A 22,451-nucleotide genomic window follows, 5' to 3' on the forward strand; every position below is an offset into this window, starting at 1 on the left:
CACATCGCCCCCGCCGGGGACGGGGCGCCCCGCACAGCAGCCCCCTGCAAAGCCGCCAGGCAGCGCGGGGCCTGGGTCCTGCTGGCGGAGCCGCCAGGCGGCGAGTGCCGGGAGCCTTCATCCCTCGCGGCTCCCTCCTGCCCGGGCCCTTCCCGTGATCGGGCTCCCGCATCCCGCCCGGGGCAAGTGGGGGCGGGGCGCGGAGCCCCAGCCACGCAGCGAGCGGCGCTAACGGGCATCGGGGCGAATCCCGGGGCTGAGGGGACGGCGCCCGGCCCCGGCCCAGCAGGATCCGCCCCCTTGCGGGGAAACAGCCGGGCCCCCACACCCCCTCGCCGGCAGGTACCTGCTGAGGCGCCTCCGCTCCCCCCTGTCCGCACAGGTCCCCGCGCAGCCCCCGCTGATCTCGGCAGCCTTGGGCCCCGCCCGCCTCTGCGGAGCCATCGCGCTGCGGGCGCTGTCGCTACCCGGAGCCCCGGACTAACCGCCCGCACGAGGAGACCGGAGCGATGCGCTCAAGCAGCCACTGCTGAGGCTGGAGGACAGGGCAGAGCAATCCAGACCAGAGACAGGAAGCCGATCAGACTAGAGCAATCCACGCCGGTGTCGCGGTGTGATCGGGCAGGCAAGACAAGGCAAGTAGATAGGAGCAGTCCATGTGAGAGCGATGAGCAGAACAGGCCTAAGCGATCTATACCAGAATGACAGAACAGGAGGTATGAACAAGGATTGAGAGACAGGCCAATGCAATCTATATCAGAGTGATAGAGCATAGGCATAGTTAGAGGCAGGTCATCCCAGAATAATAGCCGGTGAAGGGGCAGGCCAGAGTAATCCATGTCAGAGTGAGAATAGACGCTTGGAAGCAGCCAGGAGAAAGGCTAAATAAATCTATTACCGAATGAAGGCCAGCGGCGGAAATGGGCGGCACGGCAGACAAGAGCAATCCATGCCAGAGATCGGAGCCCTGGAACTGTCTTGCTGCAGCTGGGGCTGAGTGGGGCTGGGAAGGGCGTTAACCCTCGCGGTGCCGGGGCAGGTGGGTGCCGCTGGCCGGGCGGGTTCTGGACTTGGGGCTGGGCAGGGCCCGGCCGAAACCACGGCCAACCCCAGCGCCCACGAGTTGTGAGTTGGATACAAACCCGCCAGACTTGCCCTGGAAGGGGGAAGTGGGGGAGGGCCTGCAACTGCCCCGGCCACACCAGTCGGGGGGCCCTGCAAATACCCAGCCACCCCGGGGAGGGGGGTGTCTGCAACTGCCCCGGCCACGCCCGGTATGTATGGGGGGGAGGGGCTGAAACTGCCCCGACCACCCTATTGGGGACGGGGGGGCCGAAACTGCCCCGACCACCCCGGGCGGGGGCCTGCAAATACCCAGCCACCCCCAGTGTGTATGGGGGGGTGTCATAAATATAAAGGGAAGGGAAACCACCTTTCTGTATACAGAACTATAAAACCCCTCCTGGCCAGAGGCAAAACCCTTTCACCTGTACAGGGTTAAGAAGCTCAGGTAACCTCGCTGGCACCTGACCAAAATGACCAATGAAGAGACAAGATACTCTCAAAGCTGGGGGAAACAAAGGGTCTGTCTGTGTGTGTGATGATTTTGCCAGGAACAGATCAGGAATGGAGTCTTAGAACTTGTTAGTAAGTAATCTAGCAAGAAAGGCGTTAGATTTCCTTTTGTTTAAATGGCTGGTAAATAAGCTGTATGGAATGTATAGTCCTGTTTTTGTAACTTAAGGTTTAGCCTCGGGGGATTCTCTATGTTTTCAATCTGATTACCCTGTAAGGTATTTACCATCCTGATTTTACAGAGGTGATTCTTTTACTTTTTCTTTAATTAAAATTCTTCTTTTAAGATCCTGATTGCTTTTTCATTGTTCTTAAGATCCAAGGGTTTGGGTCTGTGTTCACGTATGCAAATTGGTGAGGATTTTTATCAAGCCTTCCCCAGGAAAGGAGGTGTGTAGGGCTTGGGGGGGAAATGTCTCCAAGTGGGCTCTTTCCCTGTTCTTTGTTTAACACACTTGGTGGTGGCAGCATAGGGTTCAAGGACAAGGCAAAGTTTGTACCTTGAGGAAGTTTTTAACCTAAGCTGGTAAGAATAAGCTTAGGGGGTCTTTCATGCACATCTGTACCCTAGAGTTCCGAATGTACCCTTGACGGGGGGGAGGGGCTGCGACTGCCCCAGCCACCCCCAGTGTGTGGCAGGGGGAGGCTGCAATTGCCGTGCCCAGCTCTATGGGCAGGAACACCTACATGTGTCCATTGCTTGCCCTGCAACCAGCTCTGCCCCGCACAACTCCCCATCACGTTTCCCCCCTCCCCATCTCTGCTCCTCCTGCAGCTCCTGGGATCTTCACTCGCCCTCTGCCAGGCCGAGGCGGGAGAAAGCACAGTCCATTCTCCCCTCAGCTCTAAGGGTTCTTCCCCTCCCCTTCCTAGGCTGGGTGCTGCATCCAGGGGGAGCAAAGGTGTTGTTCCATGCCCACTGCTCACAGGAGGGATGGGGGAGCAGAGCTCTGATCTGCTCAGCCCTTCCTGCTTCTCTCCTTCTGTGAGAAACAGTACCCGCTCCTTGGTCTTCCTACAGCCACTCTGATTGGCCGCTCCTCTTGAGCAGGCGGGCAAGTAGGACAGGCTACCAATCAGAGGGGAATTCCCCTGACCCCACATAAGCAGGACTGAAATTTGATAGAGCTTGTAGCCAGGCCAGCTGCACTCTTTGGCTTTCCAGAGCTGGCGGTACTGGGTCCAAGAGTCCAGCGGGCGCTGCCTGGCCAATGCATCATTGCCAGGGACAGTGGCTTTGTAGGACAAGTTTTTCCTCAGTTGCCCTCAGCAAGGTCTGCACAACCTCAGGGCCTTGCTTCATTACCCTCACTCAGCTCACTGCTCTCTGGGGCAGGGACACAAGTGCCGCCTCGCAGATCACAAATCTGTCAGTGCTGCAGGAGATGGGGAGTCTTTCACTTTCCCAGCACTGAGCTTGCCCTGAGGAGCAAAGAGGAGTCAAACTGCTCTGTCAGTAAATCAGCAGATGTGACTGTGAACAGGCCCCAGGAGCCCATGTGTGGCATAAGAAGGTGTTGTTTGATATCGTTAATCTGATACCCTGTGGCCTCATACCAACATCCAGACTCTCGCTTGGGACGGATGGGTAGCCTGGAACACCAAGTGTTTTAGCTGCATCTTCTGTTCACTTACAACATGGAATCAGCCCTCTCCCACTGATGTCCTGTCTGACTTTTAACTATCAGTGTTGCCCTTTCCAAATTTCTCCATCTGTAACACAGGGATAAGAATAACCCTTTTCTGCCTCCTCACAAAAGGGTAGGGAGGTTAAATGGCTGCTTGTAAATCACATTCGGGTCTTTGGGTAAAAGGTGTCACAGATTTATAAAATTCATGACTCTCTCCATTGTGGAATTACAAGCCAGGAATCCCTTGTCTGGTTCTGCCCTTGCATGTGGCAGTCTCACGGATATGATGTAGCTGGAATAGAACTGGGCCTGTAATCTGTTTCAGCACCAATGGTTTAGCTTGTGTTTTTGGTACCTTTTTATAAGTGCAGCTCTTCCCCTGGTTAAGAAAATTGGCCTAAATCTGGCTTACATGAGACCTCTGTACTTAAAATCCATAATTAATTGTGTGGGGGGAAATACTCCAAGTAATAAATTTACTGTTCTCCTCAAGGTAAAATATTTGCTTTTGCTGAAGACTTTGCCATGCTAAGAAGATGGAAGAAAATAAAATGACAGTCTCCTCACCATTTGGGCTGCACTTAGTGCACTTGGATCTCAAAGGTGCTCCACCAAAGGTCTCCTACCTGGCTGAGGTAACACATTTATTGCATGCAGGTAGGATTGTTGAATCAACTCCAAAATGATTCCAGTCCTTAACTGGAGGTCACACTGGGGGTGTAATGCAAGAGAGCATGTAGTGATCCATATGGCTTTGATTGGGAAGAGCAAAAAATTTGATTTATCCAGAGGCCAGAATGTCTCAGTAGATCTTATTTAGGATGCTTACTGTAAACTGCAGTAACCTCAGTCCTTTCCTAGAGGGAAATAATGATTTAGGATTTCCACTAGTTGCAAATTAAGCTGTCATTCCAGCTTCCTTCATCAGCACTAAATCCACCACACACAATAAATGTAATGCTTTGCAGCTGCATGGGGAATTCAGATTCTAGTTAAGGAAAACCTTAAAAGAGTCCTCTATCCAAATGAAGCTTTTGATTGTGGTTGTATGTGTTCACATTCGAGCCAACCAGCTCTGGGCTTCTTGATATCTTGGGTCCTGATTTCACTGTGAACGAAATACTCCACATAGGTGCCAGACAGACTGCCAAAGAAAAGTTAAGATTCCTTGTCACATCCTGCTGCCTTTGCTACCTTGGGAATTATGCAGGCCAGAACCTGTAAGACATGAGCTTGTCAACCTTGTTTGTTGTGAACATGGATATCGTTATTACAAGCCAGACACATAACTGCAGGGGTTTCTTTCCCTTGCAGATCTTTCCTTTATTTCGTACCCTTGGTGCCAATGGTCTTCTCATTGAGTATGAAGACATGTTTCCTTATGAGGGAGAGCTGAAGCCACTGAGAGCAGAGCATGCTTACAGGTATTGCAGTCAAATGAATCTTGCAAGGGTTGTCAGGTGGCCTTCTCATACTGCTAGGGAGGAGGCTACAGGCTGAGTCCTGGTCTCTGACTCTTGGACTGACCATCTGGAGCAGCTGTAGAAGCTCCTGGGGGTGGAAGAGGAGTATCACATGCCATTCTTAAGAGTCCAGAGGAATCACTGGTGAAGCTGCTACTGATGGTTTCCAAAGGGAGTGTCATACAGTCTATCCATAGAAGGGTGGTAGCTGCAATATGGGGCTGAGAAGGTGCAATGGGGGCATAAGGAAAATGAAAGTACATTATGAACGGGATGAAGATGCAATAACAAGCCTCCCCTCAGTCCTGGGGCAGGGGGAATGGAGCAGAACATGTCCCGCTGGTGACTGTATTTGCTGTTTCCCATTTGTGTCGGTCAGGAACGCAGCTTTGGCATTTTCCTGATTAAATTTTTCTGCATGTAAAATCAGCCCTTCATCTGGTCCACTGCCTTGGGATCTTGTCTGTTGGGCCAAGTCAGGATTTGGCTGGGACACCTGTCGGGAGAACTCGAGGAAGTAGTGCAGGCGATTCAGTAGATGAGACAGTTCTGTCCAATACAGTGCTGAGTTGAGGTGTGGTCTAATGTCCTGAGCATGGGGCTGGGAGCCGTGAACTCCTGAGGTCCAATCCTACCTTTACCACTCCCTCTCTTTGAGGCCTTGGGAAAATCACTTAACCTCTGTGTTGAGTCTCCCCAATCTGTAAAAGGGGATAATGATACTTACCTATCTGCCTTCTGGGGTGGTGTGAGATTAGTTACGGTAATATCTGTACAACACTCTGAAAAATGTACAGGCATTACAGTGCAGTTCATATCTGAGTGCCCAGTACTTGTACTGGACTGACAGCCCAGCATGGTATGAAGCAGCTGCCAAAGATGCCAGCTTTTAGACTAGGAGTGAAAGCAGGATCCTGATCACACGTGGTCACTAAGGATCCCAGGATAATTTTCACAGGTATAGGTAATATTAGCTCTAGTATCCAGGCCAGATGCCAACAGAGGTGTTTCTGTTCTGCTCCATAAATACCCCTGCATTTCCAATTGCATAAGGTAAGTGCTTCCCTTCCAGCTGTGTTAGTGTTGCTGTCCACTGTTAACCCTATGAAGCCTTTACCTGTGATTTCTGTCTATGCAGTGAATTGCAGTCTGTGCAGTCAGTAAAGCCTGTGAAGAGCTTTGGGATAAAAGGTGCCTTATACCTATTAGAGCATCATCCTTTTGAAATTGACAAGCTACTGACTTTAGTTAACTCTAAACACTCTGTCCCTGGACCTGGTGTGACTAACCCAAGTGTGTGTGCTCTTGCTCTCTCTCTCGCTTTCTTTCTCTCTCTCTCTTCCTAGTGCCTCAGAGATTAAAGAGATTTTAAATTTGGCAAAATTGCACGAGTTAGAAGTTATCCCTCTGGTGCAGACCTTTGGACACATGGAAGTAAGTGCATGTCTGGATTCGGGGGATGCTGCGTAGGTTAGAGAGTTCTGGAGAGCAGGGAGTAGGCCATGGGTCATTGACATGTCTAGTGTTTAACATTTGGGGGATAATATTACTCTGCACTTTTAACAGCACCGTCCATCCAATGATCCAGAGCACCCCAATGACACTAGTGAATTCATCCTTTCAGCCCCTCCAGTGAGACAGGAAGTTGTCTTATCCTCAGTTTCTATGTGGGAAAGCTGAGGCACAGAGAGGGGATGTGACTTCACAGTGGACATAAGTTGCAGCGCCGGGAATAGAACCCAGATCTCCTGACTCCCATTCCCAGGATTTAACAACAAGACAATTCTTTTTCCCCTAATAGATAAACTGACAGAATTTTTCTGTTGGGGAATTCCACCCCCCAGCCCAATCGGCCCTCCATACCACCTGCCTTGCCACCCCAGTCAGCACTTCCTTCCCTGCTGTAGGATTTAGATACCACAGACGATGCAGTTGTAACCTCCTGAGTTATCCATGTTACCCCCGTATACACATGTTGGTTATAGCAGTGAGATGAATGGGGTGGGGTCTGCTGCTCCCTCTGATCTGGGAGAGCAGCCACTGCTCAGCGGTGTCTGGGCTAAGATGCTCTATCGAGCAGTGGGAGCAGCAGAATGTGTCCTGCCTCTGCTGTGCCTGGCTCTGGCTTGTCCTCTGCCTCTGTCATTTTCCTGAGCACAGCAAAGTTTCCAAAATTGTAACAGTGGCGTCCATTGGACCCCTGAGTGACATGAGATAGCACCATAGTTGCGTCCATCTTGCAGTCATTCTGTGGTTACATCTGTACATCTCATCTCTTCTGTAGTTTGTCCTAAAACACCAAGAGTTTTCTCATCTCCGGGAGGTGGAGATGTTTCCAAACGCCCTCAACCCACACAAAGAGGAATCCCTGATGCTGGTCAGTGCAATGATTGACCAGGTGGTGGCGCTGCATGATGGCTTACGATGGTTTCACATAGGCTCTGATGAGGTATGATTCTCCATGACATAGTTTCTCTCAGGTGCTGAGGAACAAAGCCGGGGTTCACTTAGAAATCTTTTTGTGTCTGGGTGGACCGGGGACTCCCTGAATTTAGTGTTGGATGCTGAGGACACATCTGAGTAGAATTCCCTTTTCAGGCAAGGGAACCAGCAAGATTCTAGCTCTGAGAAGCTAAATCTAAAAGTCATTTTAATTCTTAATATCTCTGATTGCAACGGAAGCAGTTTATTTTCTTTAATAGGTTGATCAAAAGTAAAGTATTAGCTCCAGAAAGGTGCTTCTAACTCAGCACTTGGCTTGAGTAAGACCCTTGGCCTAAAAGGGCTTCACTTTGGATCAGACTTCAAGCCTGAGGTCCTGATTGGTTATGTTCAACTATATCCTGTGTTTTTTCAAGCTAAGATATTAGCCCCATTGTCCAGGCCAAATTCCTTCTTTTTAGTTAGGCTCTTTTTTTTTTTTAACAGCACCTAGCGCTATGGGGTCCTGGGCCATGACTCCTGTCCACTTCTGCAATACAAATAATAAATAATGCAACATACATTCTGCTGACAAAAATGCTCCCGCAGTTTCTGTTGGGTGACATATCCCTCTCTTCCTGCTGATATGTGCTGTAATGCAACTGCCCCCAGCTATCCCAGAGGTAGCTGCACTTCACTGGTGTGCTGAGTGATTTCTGTCTGCAAAGTGGTTTGGTATGAAAGGGTTGATAAGGTCATATTAAAGTCCCAAAGAATCAAAGCCGTATCCCCTCACTGTACCACTTTGTAGAAGTAGTGCCAGGTACGTTGGTTAGGGTTAGGGATTCTCAAGGGTAATGAGAACATCCACAGTCACATGAAGGGATATATAAAGAGCATTAGGCTGAGGCACTTTTGTTCATAAACCATCTTAGAAACGCTGACCTAGTTTTCCAGGATCACAATCTCTCCCCCAGCCCTCTCCAAGACCACTGATATCTACACATGATTTTCAGTGCCTTAACCTTATTTCTTCTGTGATGAGTTTGATGGAGAGCACCCAGGTAATTCTACAGGCAATTGGATGGCAGATGTATAGAATCACCCTAAGGCAGGGAGCCCAGCTCAAAGGAACCCGAACCCTAGCTCCAAGTACCCTTACCACAGGAACTCTAACCCTAGGGTGCAGAGCCACATTCCAACATGCATGTCACTGTGTGATTTGAAAACAGGTGTGATGGCTCTTTGGTAAACTGACAGGATTGTTCAGGCTCCTGGAGGAGTTGTACCTCAAGGTTCTGCCCAGTCATTCCAGGAGGTGGTTATTCTAACTTGAAGAGTCATTGAAAATGTTTGCTTTAAGTAGTTTAATTCATCAGGATATTTAACCTCTTCATTTCTATGCAGACTTTCAGCCATCACAGCACACAGGTCTCTACAGCCTGTAGAGGTTTCCCTGGGCTCTTGGAGCCCCGCATGAAAACTACTGAGGCTGGAGTGCTCAACAGCTGTGGGATGGGATTTAAACTAAATTATAGGTCAACATTTTACTAAACTGTGTGGATGCTCTGTGCTTGCTGCCTGCTACAGGTTCAGGGAGGCTTTGACAGGGAGACTTCTTTGGAAACTCTGGGCTCTTGTCTTCATTTTGAATAGATGGGAAATCCATCCTTCCCTATCCCTTTCTCTTCTCTGATCAGCCAAAGGGAGAATAAGAGGAGACCGGGATGAAGGAGGAGACATATTAAAAGAGCCTCTACAGTAAAGCAGTGTCTTTTGCTTGGTGCCCCCAGGTCTACTATCTCGGGGAAGGGGAGGAGTCAAAGCAGTGGCTGCAGAAAGAAGAGAACAGCACAGAGAAGCTGTGTCTGTCCCACATGAAAGCTGTTGCAAGTTGCATGGTCTCGTCTCATCCGGCGGTGAAGCCCATTGTGTGGGATGATATGCTCAGGGGGGTGAGTGAGGAAACGCTGACAGGTACGTGAACTGGGCAGGACACCTCTCATAACTTTATAGCATAACAAGCTCTACATACCCATGTTTGAAACAGATTGTACTGGGAAACCCATCATTCAGCTGTGACAATTAGGAAGAGGTAAGAAGTGATTTCACAAGGAGCTAAGGAGAGGAGAGGGATTGCCCAGAAGTTAGAGCCCTAACCTGGGACTCAGGAGCCCTGGTGTCAGTTCCCTGCTTTGCTGCAGATTTCCTAAGTGACTTTGGGCAAGTCACATAGCCTCTCTGTGACTCAGTTTCCCCTCTGTAAAATGGGGATAATAGCGCTGCCCTACCTCACAGGCGAGTCCTGAGGATAAATACATTACAGATCGTGAGGTGCTCAGATACTGTGGTAACAGGGGCCATATAAGTACCTAACATAGATCGAGATGCCATGTGTGGGTCTTTGTCTTCTCTCTCTGACCATTTTAAAAAAATCTCATGGAACTTTAGGTAAGGACAGAGGTTTGAATCAGTGTCCTTGGCCTCAACTTCTACCCACGCCTGGGCAGAGTTGTGCACCAGTTAGTAGTTGTTCTCCACAGAAATGTCTGCATGCCAATGGTGCAGACTCACGGAGAGAAGCCATGACCTGGTGTCTTTGACATTGCAGTTTATCACTGTGCACATGGCAGGAATGTCCAGAACTGAATTGTGGGATTGCTCAGTAGCCTTGTTCACATTAGCCTTTTTCCAACTATTGCTAAACTTGGTGCAGCCCTGTTATAAACAGGCAACCAGCAGCATTGTCACCATGCTGGCGTGAAAACCTGCTCTGAACGGTTTAAAATGGGGTTTGGGTTAAACGCTGAATTATTGCAATGTTTACTGATACTTGGCAGCAGCTTCTGCGTGACCAGGTATTCTTCAGTGTTTAAATCCAAGTGAATTAATGTGGTACACAGTAACTTGGGACCAAACCTGCACCTTTTGTGCATACAGAATTTCCACTGAAGTTGGTGGAAGGTTTACATGTGCAAAGAATACAGGATCAAACCTTTGCAGGATCCTTTGTTCCTGCAAGCACATGCACTGGTAAGGCCAGGGGATTGGTAATGAGGCTGACTAGAGATGAAGGACTTTTAGGTGGTAGCGTCAACATAGCCTATCTCAGCAAAACTTATGTCACTCTGGGATGTGAATGTTACACCCCCCTGAGCGACATAAGTTACACCAACATAAGCATTCAGGTGCACAACTCTATGTCGATGGGAGAGCGTCTTATGCCACTTGTGGAGTTGGCTCTGTACTGTCTGCATAGAGCATCTTCACCAGACACGCTGCATCGGTGCAGCTGTAGCAATACTTCCATTGATGTGGCCTTAGTCTGGCCAATAGACGGGTGTCCATCCTATGGATGGTCACTAATTGGGCCCTTTGTTGACCGTCTCAGGAAAGAATCTAAGGACTGAATGGAGCCTGAACTGCCTTTCACCTTGGAAGAGTCCTCTCTAAACCAGTTTGCAGGGAGAGGCCAGGAGGCACTTGCGCTCTGGAGCTGCCTGTGTTCTTGTTTGTTCTGTAGGTAGAGAACATCTGCGTCCAAGGCTGACGAACCCATCCCGTGGGGTTTGATGCAGGACTGATTACTGCAGCATTAACACACAAGCAGCTTTAACTGACCATTTTGCATCACTTAAAACAAATTCTGCTCCTTCTAGAGTCCGGGGTAGCTCAGCTGATGGAGCCAATGATCTGGGACTATGCACCGGATCTTGACGAGGATGACAAAGGTTTGTACTGTTGGTTCTGAACTGCTAAGAACATGCAAAGCGCTCAGTTAACTTAAAAATGGTCAGTTTCCAGTTCTCATATCACATGGTCCCCAGACACCAGAAGCTTTTGCTGTATTAAATAAACCTTCTCCTACTAACTTATATTAATATTAACTTATAACAATCTCTATAAGTGATGGAGACAACTACACAGATCTTGCTAGAATCCATGCATACTGATTTACTGCTCCTGGGAAGGTTTTCAAGGGGAGTATGGCCCCTTTCTTTCTAGCAGAATATATGGAAAGATGGTCCTAGCCTACCCTTCTGTTAAACTGAATATAGACTTTAGGCACGTCACTTCTTTAAAAAACACCTTATATTTGTCATCAGAGTCTCACCATTTTACACTGTCAAAACAAAGTTGTAAGCAAACCCCTTTGCTCTGACTTCATGGCATTGTACCTGTTCCATCTAACTTTATTTTTCTCTCTCCACTCATGTTGTGAAGGATTTTCATCTGTTAAGGTCAGGATTTTCACACCTACATGTCATCTTGTTTTTACTGGCCTGGGCACTCAGCATAGTCAATAAGGAGTGTCATTTGAAAAAGTCCTTAACGTTGGCTTAACTCTGCTTCTGTTGAAGGTTAATGAGCATTCTTCAGTGGGTCCAGTTAGGCCAATGCTGAGCACTTTTGAAAATTCCACCTCATGCAAGTTCCCTGGAAGTCTGAGAAAAGGCTCATATTTGATTCCCATGGGAGTTGGATCAGGCCTTAAAGATTTTGTATTCAAATGCTTAGGGTACGTCTATACTGCAAGTGCTACAGTGACACACAGCTGCAGCTATGCCAGTGTAGTGTAGACACTTTCTACAGTGATGGAAGAAATTTTTCCATTGCTGTAGTAAATCCAGCACCTCAAGAGGTGGTAGCTAGGTTGATGGAAGAATTCTTCCATTCACCTGGCTGCATCTACGTTTTTACAGCCCTGAGAAATGTAGCTTGATCGATTATGTTTTAGGTGTAGACCAGGACTTAGGTGCCAGAGTAACTAACAGTTGTTTGTTGTTCCATAGATTCAGGTATACACCCAGCTTTCTTAGCACTCCAAAGATGGAACTTAAATCTCCTAAGTGTTTGCATTCATTGGGTCTGATTTTCTTCTGACCTGCACCAGTGTAAATCTTTGGGGGAGTAACTTCTGATTTACCCCAGAGTGAAAGAAGAAATTGGCCCTGTGTGGACTCTGCAGTAACATCAGCGGGGCATTCCAGATGCCCAATTCTGCAGTCCTTACTCAAGTGCGTAACACTTGGCCATGCAAGGAGACCTATTGAAGCCAATAGGCTACGCACATGAGTGAGGTTTGCAGAATCAGATCCTGAATGAATATGGGTCTAATCTTGTAGACAGCAAGACTCTCACTAAAAGCCAGTAGGGGACATTTGCCTGCAAATGGACTTTGGCTCCAGAGCCTGCATCCACAATAGCCTTTGGTGAACAAATGGACTGTGTGTTTCAATCAGTGAAAGTGTGACACTGCATCTGGCCCCTTGTAGCTCAAACCCAGAGCTGTGTATCTATTGCACAAGAGTTCAGGATCCAGAATTCCTCTGAACAGGAGTAATGCAGCTAAAACTGAGCACCTTGTGCTGTACATGTCCCCTTGGTCTTATATTTCAGTGCTTCTCGTTGAAAAGTACCGCAAGTGTGGCTTCCCCAAGCTGTGGTTTGCTAGTGCCTTTAAAGGAGCCACTGGGGCGAATCAGTCTCTAACCCTGATTGGACACCACCTAAAAAACCATCTGCAGTGGCTGAAAGTGGCAAACAGCACTCCTGCTGATATGCTCCAAGGCATCGCCCTGACTGGCTGGCAAAGGTAAGGGGCTGTTCTTTAAGCAGTTCCATGGAATGTATGCAAATAAATTCCCACCAAACAGTATCAAAATAGGTATAAAGGGGCCCAGGATCCATGGGGGCCGGAGAGTGCTGCAGGGAACTCTGGAATACTGCAGTGCCTCCTGTTGCTCACTTATAGCCCCTGCCCTAGTAAGTGAGTGTTGTCGATGGGTCTCAAAAGATTCCTTCCAGGCCTCTGGCCCAGGAGCATTAAGGCCATGGAGTGTGGAAGGGAAAACTGAAGGCTGTTCAGGTCTAAATCCAAATGGTGATTAATATTTGCTATACCTGGGAATAAAAAGTGGCATTAACTCAACTACATTCTTAACCAGGGAGCTTGTGTTTTGTAGCACACCAGGTTAATCAGTAGAAATGACTCTTGTTGGAGACATGTCCAATAGTTAGGTCTTAAGGCAAAATGAAGGTGAGAATTTCAGCCTTTTTAAATGCTGCTTTGTGCCCCCTTGAATGGGGTTTTATTTCACTCTTCTTTTGTGGGCGGGCATGTTGAATACACATTTATTACAGATCATTTTCTGCAGATGCATGGAGACCACTTTACTCATCCTCTGCTAATATTTAACATTGATAGGACTAATCTACATACCAACTAAATGGCCTGCAGATAATGATTATTTAAACAAACCATTCCACAAGATGCCCTTGAAATTGTTTGCTCTCTAACTCAGATAGCTCAAGTTATTTTTATCCTTCACAGGATGAAAATATGAATGTAGCTTGATTTCCCAGTCCAGTTAAACCCTTGAAAATGGGGGCTACCCCATAGAAATGCGGCCAGACACGTAAAGTATCTCCTTCCAATGCGGCTCTAGTTAATACCCAAGGCCAGGAATGAAGTAGTTAAAAGAATAAACTATTGTAATGATGGTTTCAAATACCACAAAGCTGTGTGAGAAAATAGTTGTAAGTATTAGAAGGAGAAAAGGCTTTCATGGGATAGATGCATGATCTAAGATAAGGCCAGAAATCCTGAGTTCTAATTCAGACTTTGACCCTGATTTACCTTGGGCAAATTAATCTGTTTCTCAGTTTCCCCATCAGTAACAAAGGTTTAATTATCCCTTTGTACCTTGGAGGGGGAGTTAGGATGTGCTTTATCCTGAGAGATAGAGTAATGTTTATAAAACACTTGGAGACTGTTGGATGAAATGCTAACATTCAGCACAGTTACAGCAAAGCACTGAATGAATGGACATTTATCTTTTTCAGGTATGACCACTTCTCTGTCTTATGTGAGCTTCTTCCAGTGGGAATCCCATCACTAGCTGTGTGTCTACAGGCACTACAGAATGGTACACACTGCCTATATCCTCTATCAGAGCTAATACCTATTCCAAAACAAAAGTTAACCGTGACTAAAGTTCTGCAAGATCAAACCACTTCTTAAATTTAACAGGCATGTCTGTGATCATGAAAATTGTTAGATTATAAACAATGTGTTTCTGATCTAATTTCATACTCTTTATAGGCACACAGGCATGACTATGGTAATAGCAGCTGCTGTGGTTTCCACCTATTGTGTGGTTCCATTAATTTAATAAAGAGCCTTATTATACTAATCCTCTTGTGTTTTTGAGTAGTGCATAAATTGGCATTGGTTTCCTTTCTCAAGTGTAATCTTTTTTAGCAGTAGAAGCTATGAATTGCTTTTGAAACAAAACTGCTTAAACTGATTTTTGATTCATTGCTCATACAGAAATGACTAGTTACATAGACCACATTTCACAATAAGGCCTTGTCTACACCCACAAGTTGTTCTCCTTAAACTATACCAACGTGGATAAAGGAGGACAGCCCCCCTAAAATGGATTCTGCCATACCAGCATAAAGGTGCTTATAGCAGTATAGTTTATTCCCAGATGGGAAGGGGTATAAGCTATACCAGTAGGAGGTATTTATACCTGTATAACTGCATCCACACTAGTGATTGAATCAGTATAACCATTTCAGAAAAAAAAAGACCCCTAACCTAAATAGTTATACTGGTAGAGTAGGCCTTAACCTGTAGAATTCCGCAAGGGTCAGTTCTGTCTTCTGCATTTCTTCTTTTGGGGGATGGGGAAACGTACTGAAACTTTTTTTAAAAAAACTAAGACAATCTAAAATACTAAGAGGGAAATGCAGTGTAAAGAAAACTAGGCAGACAGGCCTGGGGTGGCAGTAGTCCTTTCTCAACAGAGAATTAACACACCTGTACTAAAGTCTGTAGGGGGGATTTTCATGAGCTTCTGCTTCTGTTTAAGTGAATGGGAGTTTTACCATTGACTTTCATGGAAGCAGCGTTAAAATCCCTCCTTACTTGTATTATAGCTATTTGTGTCCCCATTTTCCCATTCGAGGCTGCACTTTTCCTCTGCTTCCCTCTTACTTTGACTGTCCTTTGCCCAGGTGGCTATTCTGAAAAGGTTAAAGAAAATGTGGAGAAACAGCTGGGGCTCTCAAGTCTGGAAATTGACACTTTCATGAGGTAAAGCCCCACTTGCTGGATTCAGATGCTTCTTGTTGTGTTGCGGTGTAATTTTGAAGACTGACCTATTCTGTTTGGACAGTGAAAGTTCAGGGACCTTTCCAGGGAGTGACATCTTCACACTTGTGACTCAGGTCTGCTTCTATCTGAAGCCCTCAGTGGATGAACTTCTTGAAAGAAACAGGTAATACAAAAAATAAACTTGATGTTTTTGCTTTGTCTCCTCATAAGTGATTGGCCCATAATGTAGATAAATGGTGCAAGAAAACTTAAATTGACTTCTCTAAGGTGGCTAATGCTCTTAGTTGTGGAGCTTAGTTGGTGGCTAAGGCGTTACATGACCCTCTGCTCTGAAATAGAGTGATACCAGCAGAGGATAATACCTTTAGACCTGGATTCAGCAAATTGCCCAAAAACTTGCCTAAGTCCATCCCTATTTGTCACAGCACATGCTTAAATTCTTTGCTGAATCAGAGTTTTACTGCCATTGAAGGCAAAACGTAATTTCTGAAAGTTCTAGTGAGTAAAAGATTAGTGTTTAAGTTATAAAGGCAAAATATTATGCCTTAGGACACAAAATATCATTCTCAACCAAATTCAGAGGGGAGGTGTAAAATGGCATAAATTAGACTCCCTTTCACTAATTTAGACTGCAACAGATCCATTCTACAACTGTGTAGGGGTGTCTACAGCAGTGTGAGGGAGATCCCAACTTAAACCACTTCTTACATCACCTCAGTCTGGCCTGCAGCCATCTGTCCCCATCAGTCACTGCTGTTTCAAGGAATATTCAGGCTGAGATGTATTTTCAGGTATGTCACAGGTTGGTTCAGCCCCTACCACAGAAAGAGGAAGATTGTTCATCCAATAATGATGCATCATTTTCAGCCGGATGCACTAAGGTAACTTAACATTCCCCTTTGCAAGATACTGGAAATAAAGCTTGTGTTTAAAACATCCTGGGGAAACTTGACCTTGAGCACCACCGTTTGGAATATGTCAACATTAAGCAACCTAGATGTTATAAAACAATTGAACATGAAGCATATAGGTTTTTGCCATAAGAAGTGTATCCTGATCTGTATTTGACTTGGAATGGCTCCATGGAATGCAGGTACAGCATTATCCCACAGGAAGTTTTTGCGATGTGAGAGAAAAAAATAGTATAGTGCTTTTCATCCACAGATCTCGTTTGCCTTACAAAAGAGGTAAATATCACTCTCCCCATTTTACAGATTGGGAAGACGGATACTCAGAAAGGAAGTGACTATGCAGTGGCAGGATCTGGAATAGAAGCAGATCCTCTGACTGCCAGTCCACTGCCAATGCCAATTCATGGTCTTATGTAGTATATCAGTGTATATTTTTAAGCAATTATTTTTTCAATTTTTATCTATTTAAATTTTCACAGTTGTGGGAAATCACGGGGGTGGGGGAAGTCAGACAATAATTATTTGACGGACATTGAGATTCAAATAATTAAAAGTTTATAAGCCAGCTGTTTTAGCAGAGCTGTAAATACATGCTTTTAGGCAGCACTCACGACAACACATTTTATAGTCATTAAGGTGGGACTCATACAAAGTAAGGTACTCAACCAGCATTTCTATCAACAATGGAATTTCTTTTTGGTTGGTTTGTGTGTGTATGTATGGTGAAATCAACATTTACTGGTAAAAATCTAATCATTCCAAGTGTATTTAAATTTAAAGCCTATTTTGTCAACTCATCTGTTATGCTGATTTTTTAACAGTTACTATGGCAGGGGGAGATTAAGTTTCAGAAACTGCTTTAGTGACTTAAATCCGTACTAATTCAAGGTCAGGTTTCAAATTTTAAAAAAAAGGCACGGTTCCTCCTTTGCACCATTTTTTAAAAATACTGAATGAGTGAGATGCGGAGGTTAACTGCCCCAAAACGTAAGGCACAGTTCTGCAGCTTTAAATCCATTGCAGTCCTGTAAAAGATGCATCCTTTCCTGCAAGAGAAGTGAAACTTTAAAGCTCCAGCACAGTATGCTAGAATTCCATTTCTTCTCTCTGCAAAGGGTCACCTGATGATCTCATCTCATCTCTTTTGTCATGACTTAATTGCAAATGTAGTTGGTGCAGTTGGCTAATAATCCTGGTGAAGAACATGAACTGTAGCACGCTCTGTTCACATCTTCCTTTGGTTTCTGTTTAGTCTTCTAGACAAGTGGAATACTGTGATGCAAGAGCTTCAAGCAGCCCTTAACAGAGTTTTCTACATGTGTACCCTAGAAGAGTGGATGGAGGAGAATGTCCATCCCAGCTTACACAAACTGCAGGAAGTAGTGGATGACCTAGACAAAGCAATACAAGCACAATCCTAGCTGCCCTCACAAACTGCCAGACGTCCTATCTGAGACCCTGGCTGGTACAAATTCATGAGTAACTGTATAGCCAAAGCTTAAACCACCCATGGAATAAACTGGATGCAACTACCCTGAAGTTGAGTTGGGCCATATCCACAGCAAGGAATTTGCATCAGCACAGCTAGAATGATGAAGTATGAAAATGTGGAGTTCTATCTTTACCTCCAACCAATGCCGAAACTCAGCCTCTGAAATCAGCTACTGCAATGTGCGTACTTGACCAGACTTACTCCAGTGTCTAACAATGAAAGCAAGAACGAGGCCAAGCTTGGCTGTGTTCTTAGTAGTGAGAGTATAGGGAAAGGAGAAAGTGCATCAAGACAGATCTTGAATTTTGAAAATCTCTCCCTTTTAGGTAAAAGTGACCTGAAAAAGTAATGTGGCAAATTCCAGTCACTCACCAGTATGAGCTGAATGCCCCCTCAAGATTCCGCATACTTCTGCCTTGTTGTAGGTCTTTATCTCCTTCCATTATGGCCATCTGATTCTTGCTCAGAGGCAGTGTTCCGGTACATATCCTACTGCAGCATCATGACAAAACTTCAGTCAATCCATGGCTCTGGATAAGTCCTGTTTGTGACATTCTTAGTTTCTAAAGTATAGAAAGGAACTTTAAAAAACAAAAAGCTTATATCCAGCTTTGAGGAGGTTCAGAACTGAAGGTCACAACTTGATCTTTTAAAAAAAAAGTTATTAAAATACAGGTCTTAACTGGCTTTTTAGGAGAACAGGAGAAAGATGTCCTTGAGGGCTGTGACATCACAGCATCGTGTATAACGGGGCATCAAAGCAGGAGTCAGCTGGCTACAGTGGACTTACAGGACTTGAAATGAGAGGTGGGAAACTAATTTTTGGTAATGTGCTGAACACTGCAGTCTGGTTATTTGAGAAAGTTTCTTAAAGCCTCTTAACGTAACAGAAAAGTACCCAAATCACTTCAGATACCCTTCAGTTGTTAGCATCATAACTATAAATCTGACTTCTGTTGCATCTACTTGCAAAGTTAGAAACTAGTCTGAAGTCAATAGAAAGACACCCATAGGCTTTCTGTGCTTGAGGTGAGGGCTCTTAATGGTTTATAGACAAGTTCGTGTTTCATAGCCTTGTAAATGGTTAACAAGCATATTGTAACTACTGGGCACAAAATAAGTCAGTGAAAATCAGATACTCCAAGTGTGAATTTACAATAAACATTCAAAATACCTTTTAAAATGTTTGCTTCATTCATTGCTTTCTTGAAACATCTAAATACAGAGTTTAAAGAATGAGTATGGGGCCAAGTTGTAACGTCTACTTTGAAATTAGCATATATCTGAACTACTGAGAAAGGCAAAGAGCTACAATAAATGAGGCGAGGCACTGTAGAATTTTGACAGGTTTCAGAGTAACAGCCGTGTTAGTCTGTATTCGCAAAAAGAAAAGGAGTCCTTGTGGCACCTTAGAGACTAACCAATTTATTTGAGCATGAGCTTTCGTGAGCTACAGCTCACTTCATCAGATGCATACCGTGGAAACTGCAGCAGACTTTATATATACACAGAGAATATGAAACAATACCTCCTCCCACCCCACTGTCCTGCTGGTAATAGCTTATCTAAAGTGAGCATCAGGTTAGGCCATTTCCAGCACAAATCCAGGTTTTCTCGAGAAAACCTGGATTTGTGCTGGAAATGGCCTAACCTGATGCTCACTTTAGATAAGCTATTACCAGCAGGACAGTGGGGTGGGAGGAGGTATTGTTTCATATTCTCTGTGTATATATAAAGTCTGCTGCAGTTTCCACGGTATGCATCTGATGAAGTGAGCTGTAGCTCACGAAAGCTCATGCTCAAATAAATTGGTTAGTCTCTAAGGTGCCACAAGGACTCCTTTTCTTTTTGCACTGTAGAATGGGATTCACAAAAGCTATCTCACTAGGCAGCAGCTCCTTGCCTAAGGTAGCCAGTGGGAGATGCCAACTGGAGGGGGGCGTGCTAAGCCCATCCCTCTTGGAGACAGGTGCTTAAGTGCTGGCTGCAGGGACGTGCATCCCTCTACTTGGGATTCTCAGCTGTGAACCCTCTACATAGACACCTATGCTGCAAGAAGCTGGGCAGGAGGGAGGACTTCCTTCAACTTTTAGCCCAGGGGTTAAGGTAATCACCTGGGATGTAGGAGAGCCCTGGTTCAAGTCCCCTCTGCCACCTGAGGTGAATGCTGTAACTAGTGAGCTATTCTGCTGTCTATTTCAATATCTCCTATGCAAGCTGTCCACTGTGGATAAATACTGCTATTTTCTACACTCCTACTCCAAATGTCCTTGCCTCAAAGAGGTTGGGCCTTTGGTTCACTGTATATGATATGCCTTGCTCTGGGCTTCTGGGGAATAAACAAGGATGGGTTAGCCTCAGGACATTTGGTTCCGTTCAGATAAGCCCTTTTGTAATTCTTTTCATCGGTAGATCTCAAAGCACTTTACAAAGGAGGTCAGTATCATTATCTCCATTTTAGAGGTGGGGAAACTGAACCACAGAAAGGTGAAGTAACTTGTCCAAGGTCACCCAGCAGGCCAGTAGCCAGCTGGGAATAGAAATCAGGGCTCCTGAGTCCCAGTCCAGTGCTCTAATGAGAAGCAATGTTATTCATGATGGGAAATGGAAGGAATTTAAATAAAGGCCCAACTGTTTAAAATGTTACCATCCCACTATAGAATGCTTTAGAGATGTGAGTTCCCCCCTTACCTTTACAGATGTGCCTTAAAAATAAAGCCCAAATTAGACTTTAACACACTTCAGATTCATTTATCTTCATTGGTACATGCAGCTTCCCAACCCCAGCTGGCATCTGGGAGGGACTGGGACAGTGCTGCTGGAACTAGGGGTGCTCGTGCACCCCCTGGCTTGAAGTAGTAATAACAAACACCAAATACCTGGTTTCCACCATTAGCACCCCCACTATGAAAATTGTTCCAGCACCCCTGGACTGGGAGTCACCTTACAGGCTGAAGGAGCTTCACTAGCATCTAGACTGGCAGATGCCTCCTTTAATTCTCAAAACTTGTAGCCACACCGTCCCTTCCTGTTTACCAATAACAGCAGGCCCTCTTCTTTCTGTCCTGCAGACAGCTCCTCCATTCTCAGTTATCTGACCAGCAGCATATGCCATTATCGTTTAATTCAGGGGCTCTCAACCTTTCCAGACTACTGTACCCCTTTCAGGAGTCTGATTTGTGTTGCATACTCCCAAGTTTCACCTCTCTTAAACGACTTGCTTACAAACTCAAACATAAAAATACAAAAGTGTCCCAGCACACGATTCCTGAAAAATTGATTATATTCTCCTTTTTATCATATAATTATAATATAAATCAATTGGAATATACATATTGTACTTATTAGTGTATAGTATATAGAGAGGTATAAAGAAGCCATTGCCTCTATGACATTTTAGTTTGTACTGACTTTGCTAGTACTTTTTATGTAGACTGTTGTTAAATTAGGCAAATATCTAGATGAATTGACATACCCCCTGGAAGACCTCTGTGTACATCCAGGGGTACACGTATCCCTGGTTGAGAACCACTGGTTTAATTCACCCTTGAAGTCAGCAGTAAGACCATGACTTCTCCATCTCATGCCTGCTCACCCGCTGGACCCACAGGGAGAGGCAGAGGTTAGGATCTTAGTCCTGTCTTTCCCTTGGAGTTAAAGATAAGCATGTTCTTGCATGCTTTGCTGGACTGAAGCCAGCGTGCTCAAAATTTTGCAGAATCAAACTCTTCGTCAATCTCCCACTGAAACCACTTGTTGTTCTTTGAGTGTGTCCCCCTATGGATGCTGTACCATAGGATGTGCCGCATGCCCATGCGCTTTTGACCATATTATGCAAAGCAGTGTCTGCGGGCCCATGCCTCCACAGAACAGCCTCTCATGCTTCCCAAGAGGGTATATAAGAAGGCACAGACCCACTGCCATTCAGTTCCTTCTCAACTGCCTGCAACTTGAAGTGGAGAGATTGCATGTCCACTATTCTCAGCTTTCTGCCTTTTCTTAACATAGCAATTTATTTAGTGTTTTTCTTTTATTTTGTTTAGTTATTTTATCTATTTAATTTTAGCACAGTTGTGTTTGGATGGTCACGCTCATGCAAGTTTCTGTAAGGTAAATAACCTCTCCTTGGCTTGCCCCACCAGCCCACCCACCCTGCCTGCCTCTATTCCCTAAAATTGGGAAGAAACCTCAAAACAGAAATTCAGGCACAGATAGGCAACTCCCTCATAGACTGCTGCTGTAACACTTACTGCCAAGAAAGTCAGCACCTAGCCTGGCTTTATTCCTAGTGTGCCTTTCAGATCTCCTCCTGCTGACTCAAACCATCATCAACCCTAATACCAGTCTGTGAAATACTAATAGGTAACACGTATCAAGCAGTGGACTGTAATCCTAATTAAAAAGTTAAATTCCAGTAACTATAATATCAAACTGCTAAAGACGTTTCCTAAATAATCTATACCAAGTAATGCCACTTGAATACATTCCTTTTTCACCTTGGTTTAACTATTTGATTTGAACTTACCTACACTTATCCTTTATACTGACCATATCATGTCAATCTGGCTTAAAGCTAACATTTTTAATCTTACACCTCCTCCTTCGTGTTTAGTGCACCTCCCAGTTTGAATGCTGGGATATTCAAGGCTTGATGCTTTTGTGCATCTCCTAAACAAAAAAGGGTAGATTATGATACAAGCAATTTTATCATGTTGAAGTTAGTTTGGCCCAATACATTCACCTTTGTTTCCTTCTCACTAATGACAGTTTGGTATAGACACAATGAATGGAGTTTGAGCTCTAGATATAACTTTCTGATCAAGGCAGAGGTAA

General features: G+C 45.2%; 2 protein-coding genes across 7 annotated transcripts in view; one reads left to right on the plus strand and one right to left on the minus strand.

Moving 5' to 3' along the window:
* OGFOD3 (2-oxoglutarate and iron dependent oxygenase domain containing 3) overlaps window positions 1-768 on the minus strand; it is a 94,753-nt gene extending 93,985 nt beyond the window's left edge. For both annotated transcript variants that reach the window (XM_077833119.1, XM_077833120.1), the window contains exon 1: window positions 347-768. In XM_077833119.1, the coding sequence (XP_077689245.1) occupies window positions 347-444 (98 nt within the window). In that variant the 5' untranslated portion in view covers window positions 445-768. The remainder of the gene's footprint in view (window positions 1-346) is intronic.
* Window positions 769-951: 183 nt separating this feature from the next.
* HEXD (hexosaminidase D) lies at window positions 952-22,399 on the plus strand. 5 transcript variants are annotated; one of them, XR_013347991.1, is made up of 14 exons: window positions 952-1,039; window positions 3,700-3,841; window positions 4,521-4,630; window positions 6,016-6,103; window positions 6,954-7,118; window positions 8,884-9,067; window positions 10,750-10,821; window positions 12,491-12,686; window positions 13,937-14,019; window positions 15,116-15,194; window positions 15,277-15,378; window positions 16,007-16,096; window positions 17,379-18,098; window positions 21,685-22,399. XR_013347991.1 is itself a non-coding variant. In XM_077834284.1 (13 exons), exons 2-13 carry the CDS (start codon window positions 3,743-3,745, stop codon window positions 17,946-17,948), a joined length of 1,272 nt encoding a protein of 423 aa, XP_077690410.1. In that variant the 5' UTR covers window positions 952-1,039; window positions 3,700-3,742; the 3' UTR covers window positions 17,949-18,939. The 5 variants fall into 5 exon arrangements, 4 of the variants coding, with proteins under 4 accessions (XP_077690410.1, XP_077690407.1, XP_077690409.1 ...); XM_077834284.1 differs by lacking the exon at window positions 21,685-22,399 and having other exon boundaries at window positions 17,945-18,939; XM_077834281.1 differs by lacking the exon at window positions 21,685-22,399 and having other exon boundaries at window positions 17,379-18,938.
* The last annotated feature ends 52 nt before the right edge of the window (window positions 22,400-22,451 follow it).

The sequence above is a fragment of the Eretmochelys imbricata genome, chromosome 14 (genome assembly GCF_965152235.1).
Source record: "Eretmochelys imbricata isolate rEreImb1 chromosome 14, rEreImb1.hap1, whole genome shotgun sequence".
NCBI classification, from domain to species: Eukaryota; Metazoa; Chordata; order Testudines; family Cheloniidae; genus Eretmochelys; species Eretmochelys imbricata.